Source organism: Chaetodon trifascialis, chromosome 17 (assembly GCF_039877785.1).
Source record: "Chaetodon trifascialis isolate fChaTrf1 chromosome 17, fChaTrf1.hap1, whole genome shotgun sequence".
NCBI classification, from domain to species: Eukaryota; Metazoa; Chordata; class Actinopteri; order Chaetodontiformes; family Chaetodontidae; genus Chaetodon; species Chaetodon trifascialis.
The window spans coordinates 7,476,615-7,494,899 of record NC_092072.1 but is presented as its reverse complement, the minus strand read 5'-3'; the positions used below and the strand labels follow the sequence as shown (position 1 = coordinate 7,494,899).

The following is an 18,285-nucleotide window of genomic DNA, read 5'->3' as shown; positions in this document are numbered from 1 at the left end:
ACACACACTTATACACACACACACACACACTTATACACACACACCCTCCCATAATCTATAATTGAATCCCCTCACACCCAGGAGAGCTGCTCTTTTTAACACTATAGCACTTCATAACATGAATACACACACACACCCCCGTGCACCATGCATGCATTGTTATAACAGTAATTCCACTCTTTTTCTCAGCTCACATTTAATCAGCTGGACTGGTATCACACTGTGTGACTTCTGTGTCTTCACAAAGACACGGCTGGGGGGGGGGGCAGTTGGAAGAGTGGTTTGAGGCACCAGTTGAACACTGTTTATACATGCCGCTGAATAGACAACACAAGGCTGCATGCTAGCTTCAGGCCAGCTTGAGTGGGGATATAGTCTGAGGAGAACACAGCGGCTTGTACAGTAACTGTTGTCATCCTAATCTGTCATTATGCTTGTTTTCATGTGTAAACAAAAGAAGCAACATGGAGCCATTTATGGGGAAAGTGTTTTGGTGGCTGTGCCTTTGGCAGTTTACCCTCAGTTGCTAGTTTGCTCCGAGCCAACACTAATGCAGTGGAATAAAACAGCCTTGCATTGAATCCTGCCTTCATGACAGTCAAAATGTTCAGTTTTTGTTGAAAATGTTTCACAGAGGCGCTGATTCAACTTGATGCGCCAGTTTTCGGCAGTGCTCAATTGTCTCGAATTACGCTGAGGGGTGTTTAGGATATTTTGTCCACCCCATTTATATCAGTGAGGGTCCCAGATAATAGATACACCTCTGAGTATAACACAGTGCGGCCCATCAGCAGCACAGCCTCCAAACTAACCTTGCAGTTAAATCAACACCTCTTGAATTCAGACTCAACAAAGACGGCACATGATAAGCCTTTATGAAGGTCGGATTTTTCGCAGGACTGCACTAGTTTGAGCGAGGTGTACCTAATAAACTGGCAACTAAGTGCAACTTAGGCCTTGGACAACATTAATATTAAATTAGGAGGTGAATGATGATGCTGTATATATTCTCTCCTCCTTCTTGATAACACCTGTTGTTTCAGATGACGTTTTAGCCACTGACAAAAACACAGGAGCTGATTCTGTAACAGACAGTCCAGTGATGTGGGACAACCATGTGGCTTTTAACACCAGTGGGCTTCATATTACTTTTAATTTAGAAATTACTGAGAAAATCAATAGTTAAATGCCTCAGCTCTACCCAAGAAAGGCCAGCAGAGACAGAATCATCTGTGATATGACTAATACAACAGGCCTTTTGACGAGCTGGCAGGGCTTTAGTCTTGTGACGTTTATTTATTTATTTTTAGGGATTGGTTAATCTCATTGGCTGGGGATTTAGTCCTGGTGTGCCAACCCCAAAAAGCAACAAGGCCCTAAAATATTTATTTTCCCTCTTCCACAAAAAATAGTTCCATCTTCTTAGAGAAGGATAATCAGCTCACCACAGACCTGAACACAGAGGCAAAGCACTGCTGGAGGACAGTTTATACCTACAGTATGAAGTAGCGTCAGGGTCTGTGTGGCTGATTGATTGGTGGCTGATCCAGTGGTCTGTCTGTGACGCTTTGCTGAGTATCTGGGTGAGACCACCTTGGTCGAGCGATCACTGATGGCCCCTCATCAGCGCTGATAATGTGAATGTCACTTTTGAATTCATATGTTATTCTGTGTGCGTGCATGCATGTACGTTTTTATCGTCTCAATGTGTTTTTAAATGTTTATGTATACACATGCTGACTTTATCGGCCTGTGGCGAGGAAGGAGAGCTTGTTTACAAGATGTTTTCGTCGGTCTAGTCTGAACCGCTCTCCTCTCATCCTCTCTCACCACAGCTGGCTGGTCCGTATCGACTGTGATCATTAAGCTGTGATCATTAAACAACTTTTTAAGATGCACAAAATATGCATATTTGTCTCCTTTTAACCCATTCTAAGGATGCATGTAGAAGTTGGTTTTAAACATTTTGCGTTAGTTTTGAAATACATGTCTTGACTTGATTTCAAATCTGGTGAAGTACAATGTAAACACTGCTTTTAATGAGACTCTAGTGTCGCAGCAGTGTGGGACTAAAACAAATAGAGTGAACCTTCAGTAGAGAGGACAGGACAGCCTGCACTCACGCAAGATGTGAGACTTTTCTACTGTAATTGAAGGAGAACCACCTCGTCATTATCACAGAAAATGTGCCGCCTTTAGGTTTTAGTTTCCCTGAAACACAGCCCATGGCTCAACGTCTTATTTGATGTTGAAGCATGTGTGGCACACTGCTGTGACTGTTGCATCATTTTGTGATCTCTCTCTCTCTCTCTCTCTCTCTCTCTCTCTCTCTCTCTCTCTCTCTCTCTCTCTCAGGTGAAATCAGTGAAGACAGGCTCGGTATTCTGGACCATTGGCTGTTGTCTCTCCTATTTCTACATGGTAAGAATACTTAACACACAAACAGTGACACAAACAAAAGTACTTTCTAACTGCTGGCTTTGATTAAGCCATCCCTCTCAATTGTAAGTCAGGATCACATTATGAATTGCTATTCCATTCTACCGTCTCTTCAAGTACACTGAATAACAGGAGAAATGTATCTTCATATTTCCACTTGAATACTAAATATTTTGTGATTTTATGTTTTTACTCATGATGTCTTTTTGAATTATTTTCTTTGTTCGCTGTGCTTTTTACACATCTCTATTTTTTCTTCATTGTAGATACGTGGTGTGTTTTTTTTGTGCTTGTGTTTCTGCTTTGCTGCTTTGTAACCAGCTGCCCTTTGGAGACAAAAAACAGGGATTGAGATCACTTTTTAGGGTCTGGTATAATTTAGGCTTTTATCAATTCTGTGTCTGTTTCAGCTTATTGATTCTGGTTCTTATCAAGCCTTTTCCATTTCTTGTCCTGTTCGTGGAGCCAGAGAAGACACCAAAATGCATTTAAAGCTAAAATCGCATTATGTTTGTTGTGTCATAAACAATCATTCATCATAAGCAACAAGGGTGGTTCCTTTAATTTAATATAAATAGTCTTTATTTTTCATACTTGTCTTAACTGGAGCTGAAGATGCTGGCACTAACTGACTCTGCAGCACTTGATTACAAGAGTAAATATGAAAAGGCGCTGCGTTCTCATACAGTGCTGCAGGAAATGCTGCGTCATGTTAGTCAGACTTCCTTACTATTATGAAATTATTGTCATGCACTGAAACTGTCTCTTGTAACGCTGTAACATAACGTTTGTTAGCTCACGCTCTGGACTGTGTTTTTTCAAGTACTATGATTCTAAACCGAAACACGCACAGCTGAACGAAACATGGAAGGTCTCTCAACAAATCCTGCTTTATATTTGAAGCTAGTTACAAATTCCATACTGATTGTTAGTAATTAAGCCTTCTCCTGAGATGATAGCGTTTGGACAATTTTCCTTTGTCCAGCATAGACGTGACAGTGCATGGAGAAAAGGGAGGAGCAGATCAGCCAGTGTTTTCTGCATTATTTATGAATTCAGACACAAGCCCTTCCGGGGCTTGATGAGAGCGATGAGATAAAAAAGACAATCCAGGCACACTGCCTCAGCGACAGATTGTTTGCATGTGTGTGTGTGTGTGTGTGTGTGTGTGTGTGTGTGTGTGTGTGTGTGTGTGTGTGTGTGTGTGTGTGTGTGTGTGTGTGTGTGTGTGTGTGTGTGTGTGTGTGTGTGTGTGTGTATGTGTGTGTGAGGGGCCGTGATCGCCTATGAAAATCTCCAGCTTCTTGCTCATTTCAGGCGTAATCTCTGTGGCCGGCACTGAGACAGATATCAAATGAAACAGATTACCGAAATCCGGCTTCATCGATCACACTGGGTCACACAGGGGTGGGGCGGCAGAGAGGATTGGGGAGAGGAGTGATGGGAGGATGAATAGAACGGGAGACGAAACAGGATGGAGAGGGACAAAGGAATAAAGAGAGGTGTGGAAAGATAAGGATAGAGGGGACAAAGACATGGAGGGAAATACAGAATGATAAGACAGGGGAGAGAATATATTGTGATGTGTAACTTCTGCACTGTCCTAGTCAGCAGCAATGGGAACATTGGGTCCTCTTTCTCCTTATTACTATTTTCTCTCCTTTACACCCTTTCTCCCCCTCTCCTCAGTGATGCGAATTTCCTCTGTACTGTATCTGCAGCCCACCCACTGTTGCAGATGAGACCTCTAACAGCAAGCAACAAACTAGGCGTATATGTCTCCATCAACACCACCAACCTCCCACCATCTCCTCTTGGTCCTGCAGAAAAAGTACCGCATACACTCGTTGACCTGCCCCTACTTTAACCACCCTATCACCTTATGCTGTCAATTTAATCAGGATATAGCTACGTTTTCCCGTGGGGCTAGATTGAATGTGACACTCGTAAAGCAGATATGGAGACAGGGAGAGAGAGATCCCCTGCCTGGATACTGGCATAATTAGAGAGGGGAGGACAGAGAAGGACAAGATTAAGAAGAGGATCAGAGCAGCAGGACCTACTGATGGACAGCAGCCACAGGGTCCATTCTGCCTTCCTGCACAGCATCCTCCTTTCATCCCTCCAGGGGTGAGGGTAGAGTGGGTTGAGGGTGAAGCAAGGGGAAAAGCAGAGGACCAAGCAAAAGTCTAAGCCCCGCCACAGTCTCCTCTAGCAGAGCTACCTGTAAAGTCAGGGCACGCCAAAAGTTCCTTTGCTTAATCAAGTATTGATTAAATGCTCCGAACAAAAGGCTCCTCAAGTAATTGTTTAAAAAGATGTCACTTTGTTTGACGTTTTAGCTATGCTAGCGAGTCGCTCTCGGGCTGTCAGTGGTTGGTCGGCCCACTGCTTTGATCCAGACTGAAATATCTCAAAAAATACATTTTGTACAGACATCCATGGTCCCCATAGTCCTAATGACGTAGGCGATTGCCTGACTTTTCGTGAGGCCAACACAATGTTGACGTTTGTGGCTTTGAGTGAAATGTCTCAAAAACTTTGAATTGGATTTACATAAAACTTGACACAGACATTCATACCCCACTCTGAATGAATTGTAATAACCCAGATTTTCCATCTAACAGCAAAACATTAAACTTGCTAAATATCAGCATGTTAACATTGTCATTGTGAGCATGTTATGGTTAGCATTTAGCTCAAAGCACAGTAAAGCCTTCTTCATGAAACAGAAAGTCACTGCTAATATTACAGAGGGCAGAGCCAGTGAATAAGCACACATGAACAGAGCAGCATTTTTATTCACTATCACAAAGAAACAGAATGATGCCCTACATGAGCACATAGGCAGCCTGCAAACATTTGCACACACACACACACACACACATTGAGTAAACCCCTTCTCCCTGCTGCGTTCTTTATATCCTCTTCAGAGCGGGCCCCGAGGTCATCAGATAAGCCCAGTATGAAATGCGGAGAGCGATAACGGCTAAAAGACTTTGCTCCGAACATTTTCTGATTCCTGCCCTCAGCTGTTAGCCCGTGGCTTGGGCAGAGAGCTGACTGTTAGAACCATAATTTCAAATAGAGCTTGTTAGTGCACAGACACACAGACACACACAGGTTTGTTTTTTGTCATTTGCATTCATCTTTGCATAGTCCTCTAATGTGACCAGATGGCCAGTTTCTCCCATTCTTATTTTCCCCCAGCTGATTGTGCGTTCTGCTGGCATGATCATTTATTCTAAACACCGGAGAGGTAAATCTGTAATCAAGCTGCATTGTAGAGTTTGCTGAATAACGGACGCTGATACCACCTTGACATCATGTCAGAGTTACTATATTTACTGATCTCTGACTTGAAAATACCACTCGGGCCAGTATCTAAATGATAATTATTACTTCGAATCCTATTTTTAGCCATCCTGGCAACGTGGCTCTTGGGTTGGCTCGTCATTCCACCTCTTTGATCCAGAGTGAGTCATGCTACCAGCCGCTCAAAGTGTTCAGCTCCCCTGAAAGTATCTCAGTATCTAACATGCTAAACTATGATGTTGAACATGGTAAACATTATACCCACTATGCATCAATATGTTAGCATTCTCAGTGCGAGCATGTTAGCATGCTGGTGTTAACATTTAGCTCAAATCGCTAGATTCGATCACGTGCTAAGCAGCACTAAATAGCAAACACACATGGATGCCATTATGCCAGCCGAGGCCCATTATTGACTCAGTGTTGCTTAACCCTGCTTTAATGCCAATTTGGTGAGTGAAATCTGAACTCTGCAAATGGTATAACTAACAGAACGGTAGATAAATATTCATGTAGTGTGTAAATTACACCAGTTAGTAGATCCACTGATCTTCTCCATTTTCAGTTGACCTGAACACTTGCAAATAGTGACCACAGGAGTTTTTCCAGTCACTGCCTTCCATCCCTCTGACATGGCACTGAGCCTCCTACACTTCTGCCCTGTTAAGTATCCGAAGGGTAAAAACAAGCCTTAAAAATGCTGTTGACTTTGACTCTCTAAGTCAATAATGCGCACCACGTATACCAGGGAGTCTAACTTGGAGGGATCAATAATTTAAAGAGGCTTTTTTATTAGGTTTACCCTGAGAAACTGTGTGGTGTGGTATTGGTATGGTTTTTGTGAATGAAATATGCTACAATTTCACTAACACATCTATCCATCCACAGACCTTCCAAGTAAAACGACTTTGTGACTTTTCCGTCTTGTTTTTGCAGACGCGTGTTCTAATGTAAAGCGTCTTTTGAGCTGCGTTCAACTGCTCAGTGTCAGTGTTGAGGAACAGGTCTGACTTGCTCTTTATTGCAGAGACATGGTGTTTGGTGCCTTCAGTATGTTGCAGACAGTTTTGGCCGAGAGCAGAGGACAAATTTTCTGTTTTCCTGAATGTCATAAACACTAAGTATTTAAACATGTACATAGCGAGATGTGTCACATTCAGTTTTATAGCCGCGTAGCCATTAGCCTCGTACTCTGTGTTTTCAAGCGTTATGTTTTCAATTAGTTCCCAGCCAGTCAGCAACAGAGACTCTATCACCTGTCCTGTGTCAGGGCCAAAAATGAGTCTTAATTGAAGTCATCTCTGGTATTCATCTAAGTTAGGATTCACCTGTTACTAATTGGCCGTCACCATCTGAGAGAACAGATGCAAAACGACTGCCAAAAGATAATTACACTAAACCATTCAGCAAGGAACTTAATTGGGAATCTTCTTTCACTCTCCCATAATGCAACATATTAATGCTTTTATCAATTAGACATGATGTGCTCATTTTTCCTGTGATTGCACTCGTGTTATGAATGCTCTTTTCACTGTACTTAGCAGGTGCAGTGGGGCTCTTTCCGACAAGCTGCTGTGAACAGGATCAGACAGTTTTGCATATATGCAAACCCTTGTTTGATTCACTTTCACTCTTCTCTGTTTCTCTTTCCAGCACTTTGCATCTCTCCTTTCCTCTCTCTCTTTCTTCTATATTCTTTCACTCTTCGCTTTGCACCTCTCTTTGTGAAGTACTCTCACCGTTTCCATTTGCCCTTTGCTGTAGTCAAGTGTAGACAATTGAAAACTTGTCAGTGATGTTTTTGTTGAGTCTTTTTATTGCCTCCACATCTAGTCTCAGCAGACCTCAAAAAAGGTTGAGGTATAATTTTAGTGGAGCTTTTAAAGTTATTGGTGCATCTCACATTTTACACCTAACATGTAAAATATGATTGCCTAGTTTTTATAGATTCTATATAAGTCAGTTTTTTTTATAGCTGTGTGCTTGTGTCTAATGGAGAAAAGGCAGTAAGACATTTTTATGACTGTTCTTGAAGGATTCTGTTCAAGGTGTGTGAGGTGATCTTTATGCGTGGGTGCATGCATGTAAGGGCTGCTTCTTATGTATGGCTTGATTTAACTTTTTATTTAATTTTATTATTAATGAACTGTATTTCGTACTGGCCCTGCGATCGGCTGGCGACCGGTCCAGGGTGTACCCCGCCTCCTCCCCGTTGACAGCCGAGATAGGCTCCGGCCCCCCCGCGACCCCGAAAGGGATAAGCGGCATAGAAAATGGATGGATGGATGGATGGATGGATGTATTTCATACTGTTGATAGTCCACACGATGCAGTATGCACATGAATGGTCGGAGCAGTGTGAGGATGGTAACAGATGCCCCGGAGGGTGAAGACAGACCTCCGCTGAAATGACTGGTTCACTGTGCATGTTGTGTGGTGGACGTTTGAAAACGCTGGTAGTGTTTCTTGCATGGGCAGAGCCACCATTGTCATGATGACCCTCCGGGCCATAATACCATCAACTATGGCACTGCTGTCGCTTTTCCTGCTATGAGAATAAGCAAAATACAAGGTTTACATCATGCAAATCCAGAAGGTCTATACCAGGCATGTCCAAACTATGCCACAAAAGGCTGTGTGGCTGCAGGTTTTTCCTCCAACCAATCAAGAGAATGCAGTCTGACCAATCAGCTGTCTGAAGACTGAGATCAGCTGATGAAATGAGTCAAGTCTGGTGTGCTGCTGCTTGGTTGGAAAGAAAACCTTCAGCCACTCGGCCCTTTGTGGACATGCCTGGTCTATATGGTCTGTGTTCTCGAGTGTGCCCTCTTGTGGTATCCTCCAGTATCATGCGCAGTACAGGGGCAAGCATGTGAACAGTTCCATTCATGACGCAGCCGGCTGTCTACACGAACGTGTGGTTAAAAAGCAAGTAAATCTCTGGCCTTAATCTGCACTTTGAATTGCATCTCCCCACAGAGCTTTGACAGCAAGAAATAATGAATGCCACAAAAACCCTCATGCACGGCGGCTTATTTGGTTTTGCTGCCCCAATGAATGTGACACATTGTCTGCGATGATCTCCCAAACGTGACATGCTTTTTCAAACGATCCAACAGTTTGTTTTAGCTTAAGACGTGGGAGAATGAAGAATGTTCTCAAAACATAAAGCAACACTTGATCCTTCAGTTGATCAAAACAAACAAAATAAAAACGTACATGGTCATCAGTTGACAGCGGCAATATGGAAAATGTATTGTCTCACAACATGAGCTGTTTTCGAGCAGCTCCCATCACCGAGGCAAACCCGACATCATTCCTGCAACGTTAGTTTATCACATTTTAAGAGGCAAGCCTCCACTCAGGGTTTTCTCATCCGAGCCAGAAAATGTAGAAAAATTGATCATATGGGTCATCTGTTTCTAAATGAAGCTTTAGACTAAGAATGATGTCCTAGTCGGCTGACTGCCATGTTCTGTGTGTATGTGTGCGTTCTAGGTGTCAGCATGGGGAGGTTATGTCTTTATTATCAACCTGATTCCTCTGCATGTGTTTGTGCTGCTGCTGATGCAACGCTACAGCAGAAGAGTCTACATTGGTAAGACACACACACACACACACACACACACACACACACACACAAGCAATTAAACCAGACAGTAAGTTTTAGTGTGTGACTCGATATTTAAAACTCCCCCACATACAGACTAGCTGAAACGGAAACTGTTCGCAGCTCCTCTCCCTTAGAATAGAAAGGTATGCAAGAAACAGACAAACCCCCGCTCCTTCCTATGCATCCCCCAACCTCGTCGCCCAAGCGTTTAACCCTGAAACAAGCTCAAATGCCCAGTCACGCCTGTGCTCATCCCTCACAGCCGAAGGCATTCCATCATCAGCAGTGCAGACATCCCCACACCCACACACCACTTAACAGGAAATTCAGTCACCTGCTACCTGATCCTCTTTATTTTTTTTTTCCCCCACAAATACCAGAGGCAAAGCGCTGGGGAAGAGGATAGGCTTGTTATTCAACAGAACATCCCAGTTTCAAAGAGCACGCGGCAGCTCCTGCACATTATCCCTCTGCTCAGAGAGCTGGATCCCAGTCCGTCAGACCCTCTGCCATCCATCGTCAGCTTAGCCGTGAGCCCGCGTCAGGCGCTTCTGTTGTGGTCGAGGAAAATCATACCATGTCAAGTAACATTTCCACACGATTATGTTGTACTCAATGTAACCGCAAAGCACCGCCTTTGAGAGCTTTGATAATAAATGCTGACCTCCTCAGAGTGAGAAGAATTCGACCTCCGTCTGCTCGTGTCCAAGCAGTTCTTCAATGATGAAATTCTACTTGGCAGTGCTGTTAGATGAAGTGGAAAATGTCCCTCCGCCTTCCTTGTTTCTCCAGGATTTATGCAGCCAGAGCATCATCCAGCAACCTCATGCACCTTTTGTTTGCAAAAGAGAGATGGAGGAATACATTTGTAGACATATTCTGTTGACAGAAAATACATTAGGTCTTCAAGTGCGTCCTCACCTTCCCTCATCTTTACATCTTGCTGCTCCTTTATTCAGAGCCAGGTGTCTCTCAGTCACTGCGAAGGAATATGCAAAAAGGGGGGAAAAAAAATCCTGGTTTAATAAAATGCCTCGCAGTCTGTGTTCCCTCACAATTCATCTCTCTGTCTTGAGTCAATAGCACATGTGTGAGAAAGAAATTGCTGAGGGCAGTCACAACTACTTCAAAAATGAGGCACACTCTTCAGGAAGAGTATGAAATCTTAATTAAGCCGGTGCGTCTGCGAATCGGTTCCCCCCAGCTACAAAGGTGGGAGTTGCACTGTTCTCAGCACTGTCGTCTCACTGCAGGCCTCCCTGCCACACTGCACCGAGCCAGCTCCTATTTTCTCAGTAAATGACATTAGATTTAGTATTTTGTATTTACTCCCTCTGAGGTGCTGAGTGAAAATCAATAGACTTTAAATACCTCTATTGAGGTTGATTTCCCTTAGTGGGATCCAAACTGGAGTGGTGGAGCAGAATAGAGGGTTTTCAGCAGTGCAGTAGTTCATTTTGATGCTTTGATTTCTTATCTGGTCTACCCCCTCCCTCTCTCTCACTCTCCGTTTCCCTTCTCTCGTTACAGCTTACAGCACTTTCTACATCGTGGGCCTCGTACTGTCGATGCAGATCCCTTTTGTCGGCTTCCAGCCAATCAGGACCAGCGAACACATGGCTGCCGCTGGTGAGTCCCACCCTCTCTACCTTCAGAGTGCAATGAATTGGAAAACGTTGCCAGCTGAAGTCATGACTATTACACCTCTCTCAACAAATGCCAGTGCTTCTCACAAGTGTGTGGTAGCACGGCCTTCAGCTGTCCTGTTTTGTTTCACTAGCTGGGTTTCCATCCAAATCTATCGCAAAAGAAAATGTGAATGAGTGCTTGTTTCTTACCGTTACCTTTATGTGAATATTAGGAGTTGGTTCATCGCGATAAGCAGTACGTGTCGTCACACACATAGACACGCTAACACAAAAACAATTCCAAATGCTCAAACAAGCATGTCAGGCCAGTAGGCAGCGATAAAATCTACATTAAGCAGCCAAATACTTCTCTCAGGAGTTGGAGGGTGAATAGTGGACTTATATTCAACAGGTGGCAAGAAACATGACTCAAACTGAATGGCTGCAAAACACGGGAGAAAGATTCAGGCTAGCTGCTGTAGTCCACGTGTTAAAGGTGTTACTTTACATAAGCCACTCGCTTGTTATCCAAAGCACCTTACAGTACTGTGGATGCACACTTTAAGAGTGGCTGACTGCAGCAGGACATGAATCCCCTCGCGCTGACAGCGTTAGTCATGTTCTGTGTGTAGAAGAACACAGGACCCTCTCAGAATACATTTACAAATTTTAAAAAGAAAAAAAAGAGGAAGCAGCATCACATGTCGCCCATATGGGTTTGGGACTTTAAGTACTTTTTGTTTTTGACTTGTGGGTAGTTAATTAAAGCTTGTTCAGTTTCGCTTCTCAAGAGTGAGCCCATCTGCTGTCCAACAGTACGCCTGAGTGTGCATGTACGTGCGTGAGTCTTGTGTTCATTTACATCCAGATTGGGAGAGGACTGTTGCTCGCAGCTTTATGACGACTGAGCAGCACCTTTTTTTTGAGAATTGACTGCAGCAGGCGAACGTTGACTGTTTGTCCCTGTTTTCCTCGGCATCTACATCACCAACAGCATGAGAGGCTTTGAAGAATGCACCACCAAAAAATCATCTCTGCCACTCTCTGTTTTTGGCTCCCCCTCTCTGTGTCTCTCAAAGAGCGAGTGTGTTTTCATGTCGCCAGGGTAGCAGCTGCTCTGAACATCTGGTGGTAGCATTCAGGGAGCTCAGTGGGAGACGGGAAGAGAGTGACAGAGCCGCGGTCGGTACCCTTGAGATGTCAGCCCCTGAGGCAGGCAGGGTGGCATGGAGTGACAAGCGTGTTAGCACTATGGCGGCTCTCCAGGAGACAGGCAGGGGCTTAACCTTGGAAATGGGTGCGACCTGCCGTGGGTGGTGGTGGGCTAGCGGAGGAACAAGGCGATATCAGACAAGGTTTGTCAAAGGAATGAGAGCTGATGAAAGAAAGGGGGACCAGGCCTCTAAATTTTTTATATGGAATTCACTGTGCAAACAAAGAGACACAGCACGGAGCAAGTGACAAAGCAAAGGAACAGAGGAAAAAAGTATGACCAAAGGGGGGCTGCGAACAGACAGACAAGACGAGGGAAGAGAGGGGCTTATTCACGTATCTGTCTCATACATTTGAAATATGCTGTCCCGCAATATTTGTTTTTCACATCTGCATGAACAGCCAAAGGGGGCTACCCCGAACTGCTTTGTGGCGAATTCCGGCAAACTTCCGACGCCGCTTCTTAACCACGTAAAACCTGCCTTGTACCCTGCAGGAGGCGGCGGCGGCGGCAGCATTGAACAGGGCCTCCTCAAATATTCAGTGTGTTCCTTTTGTGTGTTTGCTCATTCTTTTCTTTCTGTCTGTGGCTTGTCTCAGGTGTGTTTGCACTTCTTCAAGCCTACGCCTTCCTGCAGTACCTGAAGGACAGGTTGACCAGACAGGAGTTCCAGACGCTTTTCTTCCTCGGGGTCTCTCTCGCTGCCGGCGTGGTCTTCCTCACTGTCATCTATCTGACATACACAGGTCTGTATGTCTGCTCACGTACTCTCACAGTCTTGTTTAGTCAAGACATAATTGGAAACAAGCTAGTTTAATGTATTTTTTTGTCGTTTTTAAGTCGAGCTGAAGCAATTAGTCTGTTTATTGATTAGTTGGTGGAGAGAATATTATTCTTCATTTAAGTCAATTATCAAGTGGAAATGCCCAAGAGTTTTAGGTTTTGGCTTCTCAGTATGGAGGATTTGCTGCTTTTCTGTGTTTTGTGCTCTTGTAAATTTCAGGGTTTTTGCTGTTTGTAGGGCAAAACGAGCAAACTTAAGACACCTCCATCTGTTCACTGTGACATTTTTCACAATTTTCTGGCATTTTATAAGCTAAATGAATTGAAAAGATTATCAGCTGATTCATTTATTCAGTTCTTAAACTGAAACTTCCTTCCAGCTCGAATACCAGTGTCAAGGCCACTTATCACAATTTAACTTTTATTACATTTTAATAGTAGTTTTATTCTACAATACCAAAATAGAAGATAGTTTAAAATGTTCACCCCCATCGGTTTGTCATTTTATTAGCTCAGCGTGTCAGACATCACCCAGAATTTGGCTGAGATTTTGGCCTCTTGTGCAAGGATCAGTTAACTCGATTTTGATAGTGATCCAGATCTGGGATTTGAGCCAGTGTAGATTTTCTTTTCTTCTTCTTTTCAGCCAAAAGTTCACTGAATGTTCACACGCTATCCCCTGATCGTCTGCCCTCCGGGCCTCCACTGTGGGCCACTAATCAGCGTTTGGTTTAAACCTGGACGGAAAACGATAAACAAAACCAAAGTGATGTGGATGCTTTGGCTTTGCAACTTGGAGAACTGTTGAGCGTTGGTGGAGGGTTGTGCTCTCCCTGAATGCCTTTTTGTGAACTTGAATATGTGCCGTTTTTGTCTTTTTTCACTGGCCTGGGTGAACCCTGATGTGCACAGCCAGCTGGTTGAACTTTGTCCTTGTTAATGTTTTTCTCCATTACTTTCAGCTCCGCCTGGGTTTTGGCCTCAGCGGAAGCCTCAAGGTTTCAGACCTTTCAAATGTTGCCTCTTGCTATTTATTGATTAAAAAAAAAACAGACATTATATATTAGTTTCTAACCTTGAGTAACGTAGCATATTATTTATTCCCCTTAACCAACAATCTGCCATTCTGTCACTGCAGATTATGTAAACTCTGCAGCCAGGCCTTTTGCCCAGTGTAGAGAGATGGTGGCACATTGCATCTACACTCCTTAGAATAGTTGCCTGCCTGCTTTAGAACTGAGCAGCCATTTATGTGGATGCAGAAGTCCAGTCTCCTGAGGATTCTGGATTCAGCCAGACGTCTGCTAAACGTTGTAATCTATCAGCCATCTGAACTGAGCAGTGGGAGTCTGTGACTGTTTGGTGATGTGCCAGTTTTGCAATGAAACTGCACACGTCCTTCTCCGGTTTGTCAGGCTTTTTCATCTCATAAGAATCTCTGCAACAGAGTAGCCGGGTGGGTTTACTCAGTATCTTGAACACGGAGCCAAGTATCGATTGGTTAAATCAGTGTCATCCCTTAAATCACCTCTCAAAATATCTCCTCCATCTCCCTCTTACTGCGTTTCCACATCTTGTGCTTGCCTGCTTTGGTTTAGCTTTTTATAACGTCTTGTTTAAAAAGTGCTCTGTTTTTTTTTGTGATGGTGACCAGCTCCTCATTATTTTTATTATTATTTTACGCATTAAGCATAGCGTCTTTTAAGGAGCATCAAAGGACTTTATGTTGCTGCAAACGTCATGAAATTTAAAATATGAGGCTAATGCTTTTGTTGGTGTTGTCTGTGCACATGTGAGTGTGTGAGTGGCTGTGAGAGCCCCCAGGCAACAGTTCACAGCTGAAATGTATTCCACATCAAAGCTTCACCAAAATAAGACATTTGCATGCGCACATAAAATACCCTGTGCGGTCTAATTTGCAGCTTAAATGGTTTCAGTTACATTTGTAAACAAGTCAATTCCAGTAATTAAGTACCATCAATAGAATACATTTCAGCATTGACACAGTCTCTTCTGAGGTTTTTCTCGGGTTTGAGCCACAGTTGGCAGAACGTTTGTACAGCTTAGTCGCTGGACGTCATATGAATATAAGTAAAGGTGCAGAAAGCCTTTTCTCTCACTCAACATCTTACTATAAGGGATGAGAATAAGATTGTCTGTTTTTATATTTTAAATTGTGATTTGTTGACATCAGGGGTGGGGAACCTCCGGCCTCCAGATGATACACAGCAGTGTTTGTCAGCAATGAAGAAAATACCATAAGATACTAGACTAATTCTTCCAAGTGGTCCTTGAACACAACACACGTAGAAGTTGATATCACTTTTTTTTATGGTAAAATCCAAGTTTGCATTTTGTGGGGACACAGTGGCAGTGATGGACAAGGCCAATCTCAGGCATCATTCCAGCTACAGACATGCTAAACTGGACAAGCTACACGGACAAATGCATTTGGATAAAGTTAACAGTCTTCAGTGGAGTTTGGATGCCCAATAAGCAGCTTTCACAGACCACGTTCTGACAGAAACAGTGTTACACAGGCAGGTTTTGTCGTGAGCGAGCTAATAGCTAAGAAGCTTAACCCTCATTCAGAAGTAGAAGTTGTGAAGGAGCATCTTGTTGCTACTGCGGAGCAGCTGCGAGCACCGGACAAAGTGAAGTTGTTCCAGAGTGTCAGTTTGTCTGGAATAATTCATAGACATGTAGGAAATCCTGATGTGGAAACTCAGTGATAGCAAATGTCTGTGTGATTTGGTCTTCATTACCAAGTACTTCTGAGAGCTGAACCTCAAGCTCCAGCCAGCTCCTCAGCTCTCTGCGCTCACATGTGAAATCATTTGAAGTGAAATCAAAGCTGTGGCAAGTGCAGCTGGAAAGAGTAAACACTGTGCGTTTCCGACTCTGCAAGAACAAAAGCCTGCTGTGACATCTGAAAACTCCTTCAGGTTTCAGGACATGAAGAGTAAACAAAAGGAATTGAACATATTTGCTTTAATGCGGAACCAGCTGATGTGCAGCCCTCAAAGTGAAATCATTACGCTACAAAGCAACAACCTGCTGCTGTGTGCAGCTCTTTTCAAAACTGGCTCTTGCAAAGACTCTGCTGTGCTCAAGACTGACCGACCCAAACCTGGAAAATTAGCTGCAAGAAGCTTCACCACAGCGTGGAGAGCTCTCTGAAGAGCCACGAACGAGGGTAGACGAGGTAGTGATTGGACGCTACAGCTGATTGGACTGATCCAGGACATGACAACATGACTGGAGATTCATACCAGAGTGAAGACAGATCAGAGATCAAGCTCAAAAAATTTGCATTTCATTTGTCTTCTAGTTACAATTAAAGTCAGAGAAAGAAACACACAGAATAACAATAAATACAGATGCAAATAATCAATAAATAATTTCAACACATTCTGCCAGTAGAGAAGTCTGAGCAGGACACAAAACAAATGCAGAACACAGGTTGTTATTCATGTGTTAAACAGGTAAAACGCTGCTGCTGCACTAGCATTAGCACAGTGCATGTGTTCTCCAGCCCACTGACAGCTGATCCAGCTGTGATCAGCTGTTGGCGTCTTCAGAAACGGATGCCGCCATTTCTCTAAAACCGTATTTCCTCGTTTCGTCTCTCCTCGCATGGTTTCCTTGCTTCTCTGCATGGATCCTCAGTGGGAGCAACTAAGATGCAAGGAGGGATGTAATTTAAGAGAGTTGGGATGTGCAGCCTGTTTGCTTGCGAGCGGTCTTCTTCACTGCTGTTAATGGAGCATTGCTGCATTTTTTGGCACATTTCTGCCACCAGCTGATCAGGGGAATGGGGTCAAATCAACAGCAGGATGTCAATCATGCTGCGTTGCACCTGCTCATGTGCGTCTTTGTGCACAATCCAAACAAAGCAAAAGCCAAAGGATGTTTTTTTCTGAATTTTATGCTGATTGTTGCTTATTTAGTCATGAATATTTAATGCTACCGAGAAATACTTGACATCAGATAATTTCAGATTAGTAGATGCACATTTCTATCTTATGCAGTTTTGTTGCAAACTGTGATCATTAAAACTGTGCTGTAGACATTCAGTGTATTATCTTCAGGCAGTCTTTGCTGGACCTTTTTTCTCCAGTCCTGTGGGTTAGACCAGTGTCAACCATTTTATTTATTCCATTTCCACTTGGGTTGTGTGAATAAGTACCTTTTGTTAGAATAAAGAGCAATCTAATGGAAGTATTCCGAGGTTGTTTTAATATAATTTCTCATTATTAAGGACCTCCATCCTGCTTATCATTAACTTAATCCAACAAACCTGCCTGACAGCAGTCCTTGTTTTCCAGGGCTCAGCTGGAAGCTGTTAAAATGAAAGCATTACATATTTCTCCATTGATTGTCTTTTCCTTCTCCAGGATACATTGCTCCGTGGAGTGGTCGTTTCTACTCTCTGTGGGACACCGGGTAAGCTCTGCTGACCTTCACACTCCTGCTGTCGATGGAACACTTGTTAAGTCGAGCGCATGTGTGTGTTTTCTAAGGCAGATATAAGCCCCCGCCCTGCCCTGCACCATCCCAGAGGGGGAAACAGCACAGCAGAGTCGCTGTGTTGAATCATTGTTTTGCTTCCAAATAGCACCAGGCACCCTGTGTTCTCCAAATGCACTGCAACACGTTTGATATTTCCGCACACCCAATCAATCCCCCCTCTCCCCCTCCCCCGTTTGCTGACTGAAGCAGTCTGGGTTCGTGTTTTTTCCCTGCCTTCCCTCTGGAGGCTGATACTAATTCCTTAATGTGCTGTGTGTTTTCTCTTCCCCAGCTGTAATCACAAAACACTTGAGTGAGAAATATTTAAAATCATATAGAAACTGCTGTGTGAAAGCCCATAATGAATAAATAGGGAACAAACACATCAGAAAAACTAACAGCAAAAAAAAAAAGAACATTTCTTATCTCGAGCGCTAAATGTGTTCATGTTTTACCATTAGCATGCCGCGGAGGTAAATTAGCTTTTTCCCCTCATAATTCTGGAGTTAATCAGGGGGATCTATTGTATAATTTGTCTCAACATTCCCAACGCGCTCAACCCAACATGAATTACATCCTGCCTGTCTCTCCCTCCTCCCTCTCTCCCTCCCTCCATCTCCAGCTATGCAAAGATCCACATCCCCATCATCGCCTCGGTGTCGGAGCACCAGCCGACGACGTGGGTCTCTTTCTTCTTCGACCTCCACATCCTGGTCTGCACGTTCCCGGCGGGCCTGTGGTTCTGTATCAAGAACATCAATGATGAACGGGTGTTTGGTAGG

General features: G+C 43.7%; 1 protein-coding gene across 1 annotated transcript in view; it reads left to right on the top strand.

Annotated features, from left to right (window-relative positions):
* LOC139345925 (dolichyl-diphosphooligosaccharide--protein glycosyltransferase subunit STT3B) overlaps window positions 1-18,285 on the top strand; it is a 76,932-nt gene that overhangs the window by 45,491 nt on the left and 13,156 nt on the right. The window contains exons 4-9 of the mRNA XM_070984809.1: window positions 2,356-2,421; window positions 9,253-9,352; window positions 10,898-10,996; window positions 12,808-12,954; window positions 17,389-17,437; window positions 18,126-18,280. Of these exons, the coding sequence (XP_070840910.1) occupies window positions 2,356-2,421; window positions 9,253-9,352; window positions 10,898-10,996; window positions 12,808-12,954; window positions 17,389-17,437; window positions 18,126-18,280 (616 nt within the window). The remainder of the gene's footprint in view (window positions 1-2,355; window positions 2,422-9,252; window positions 9,353-10,897; window positions 10,997-12,807; window positions 12,955-17,388; window positions 17,438-18,125; window positions 18,281-18,285) is intronic.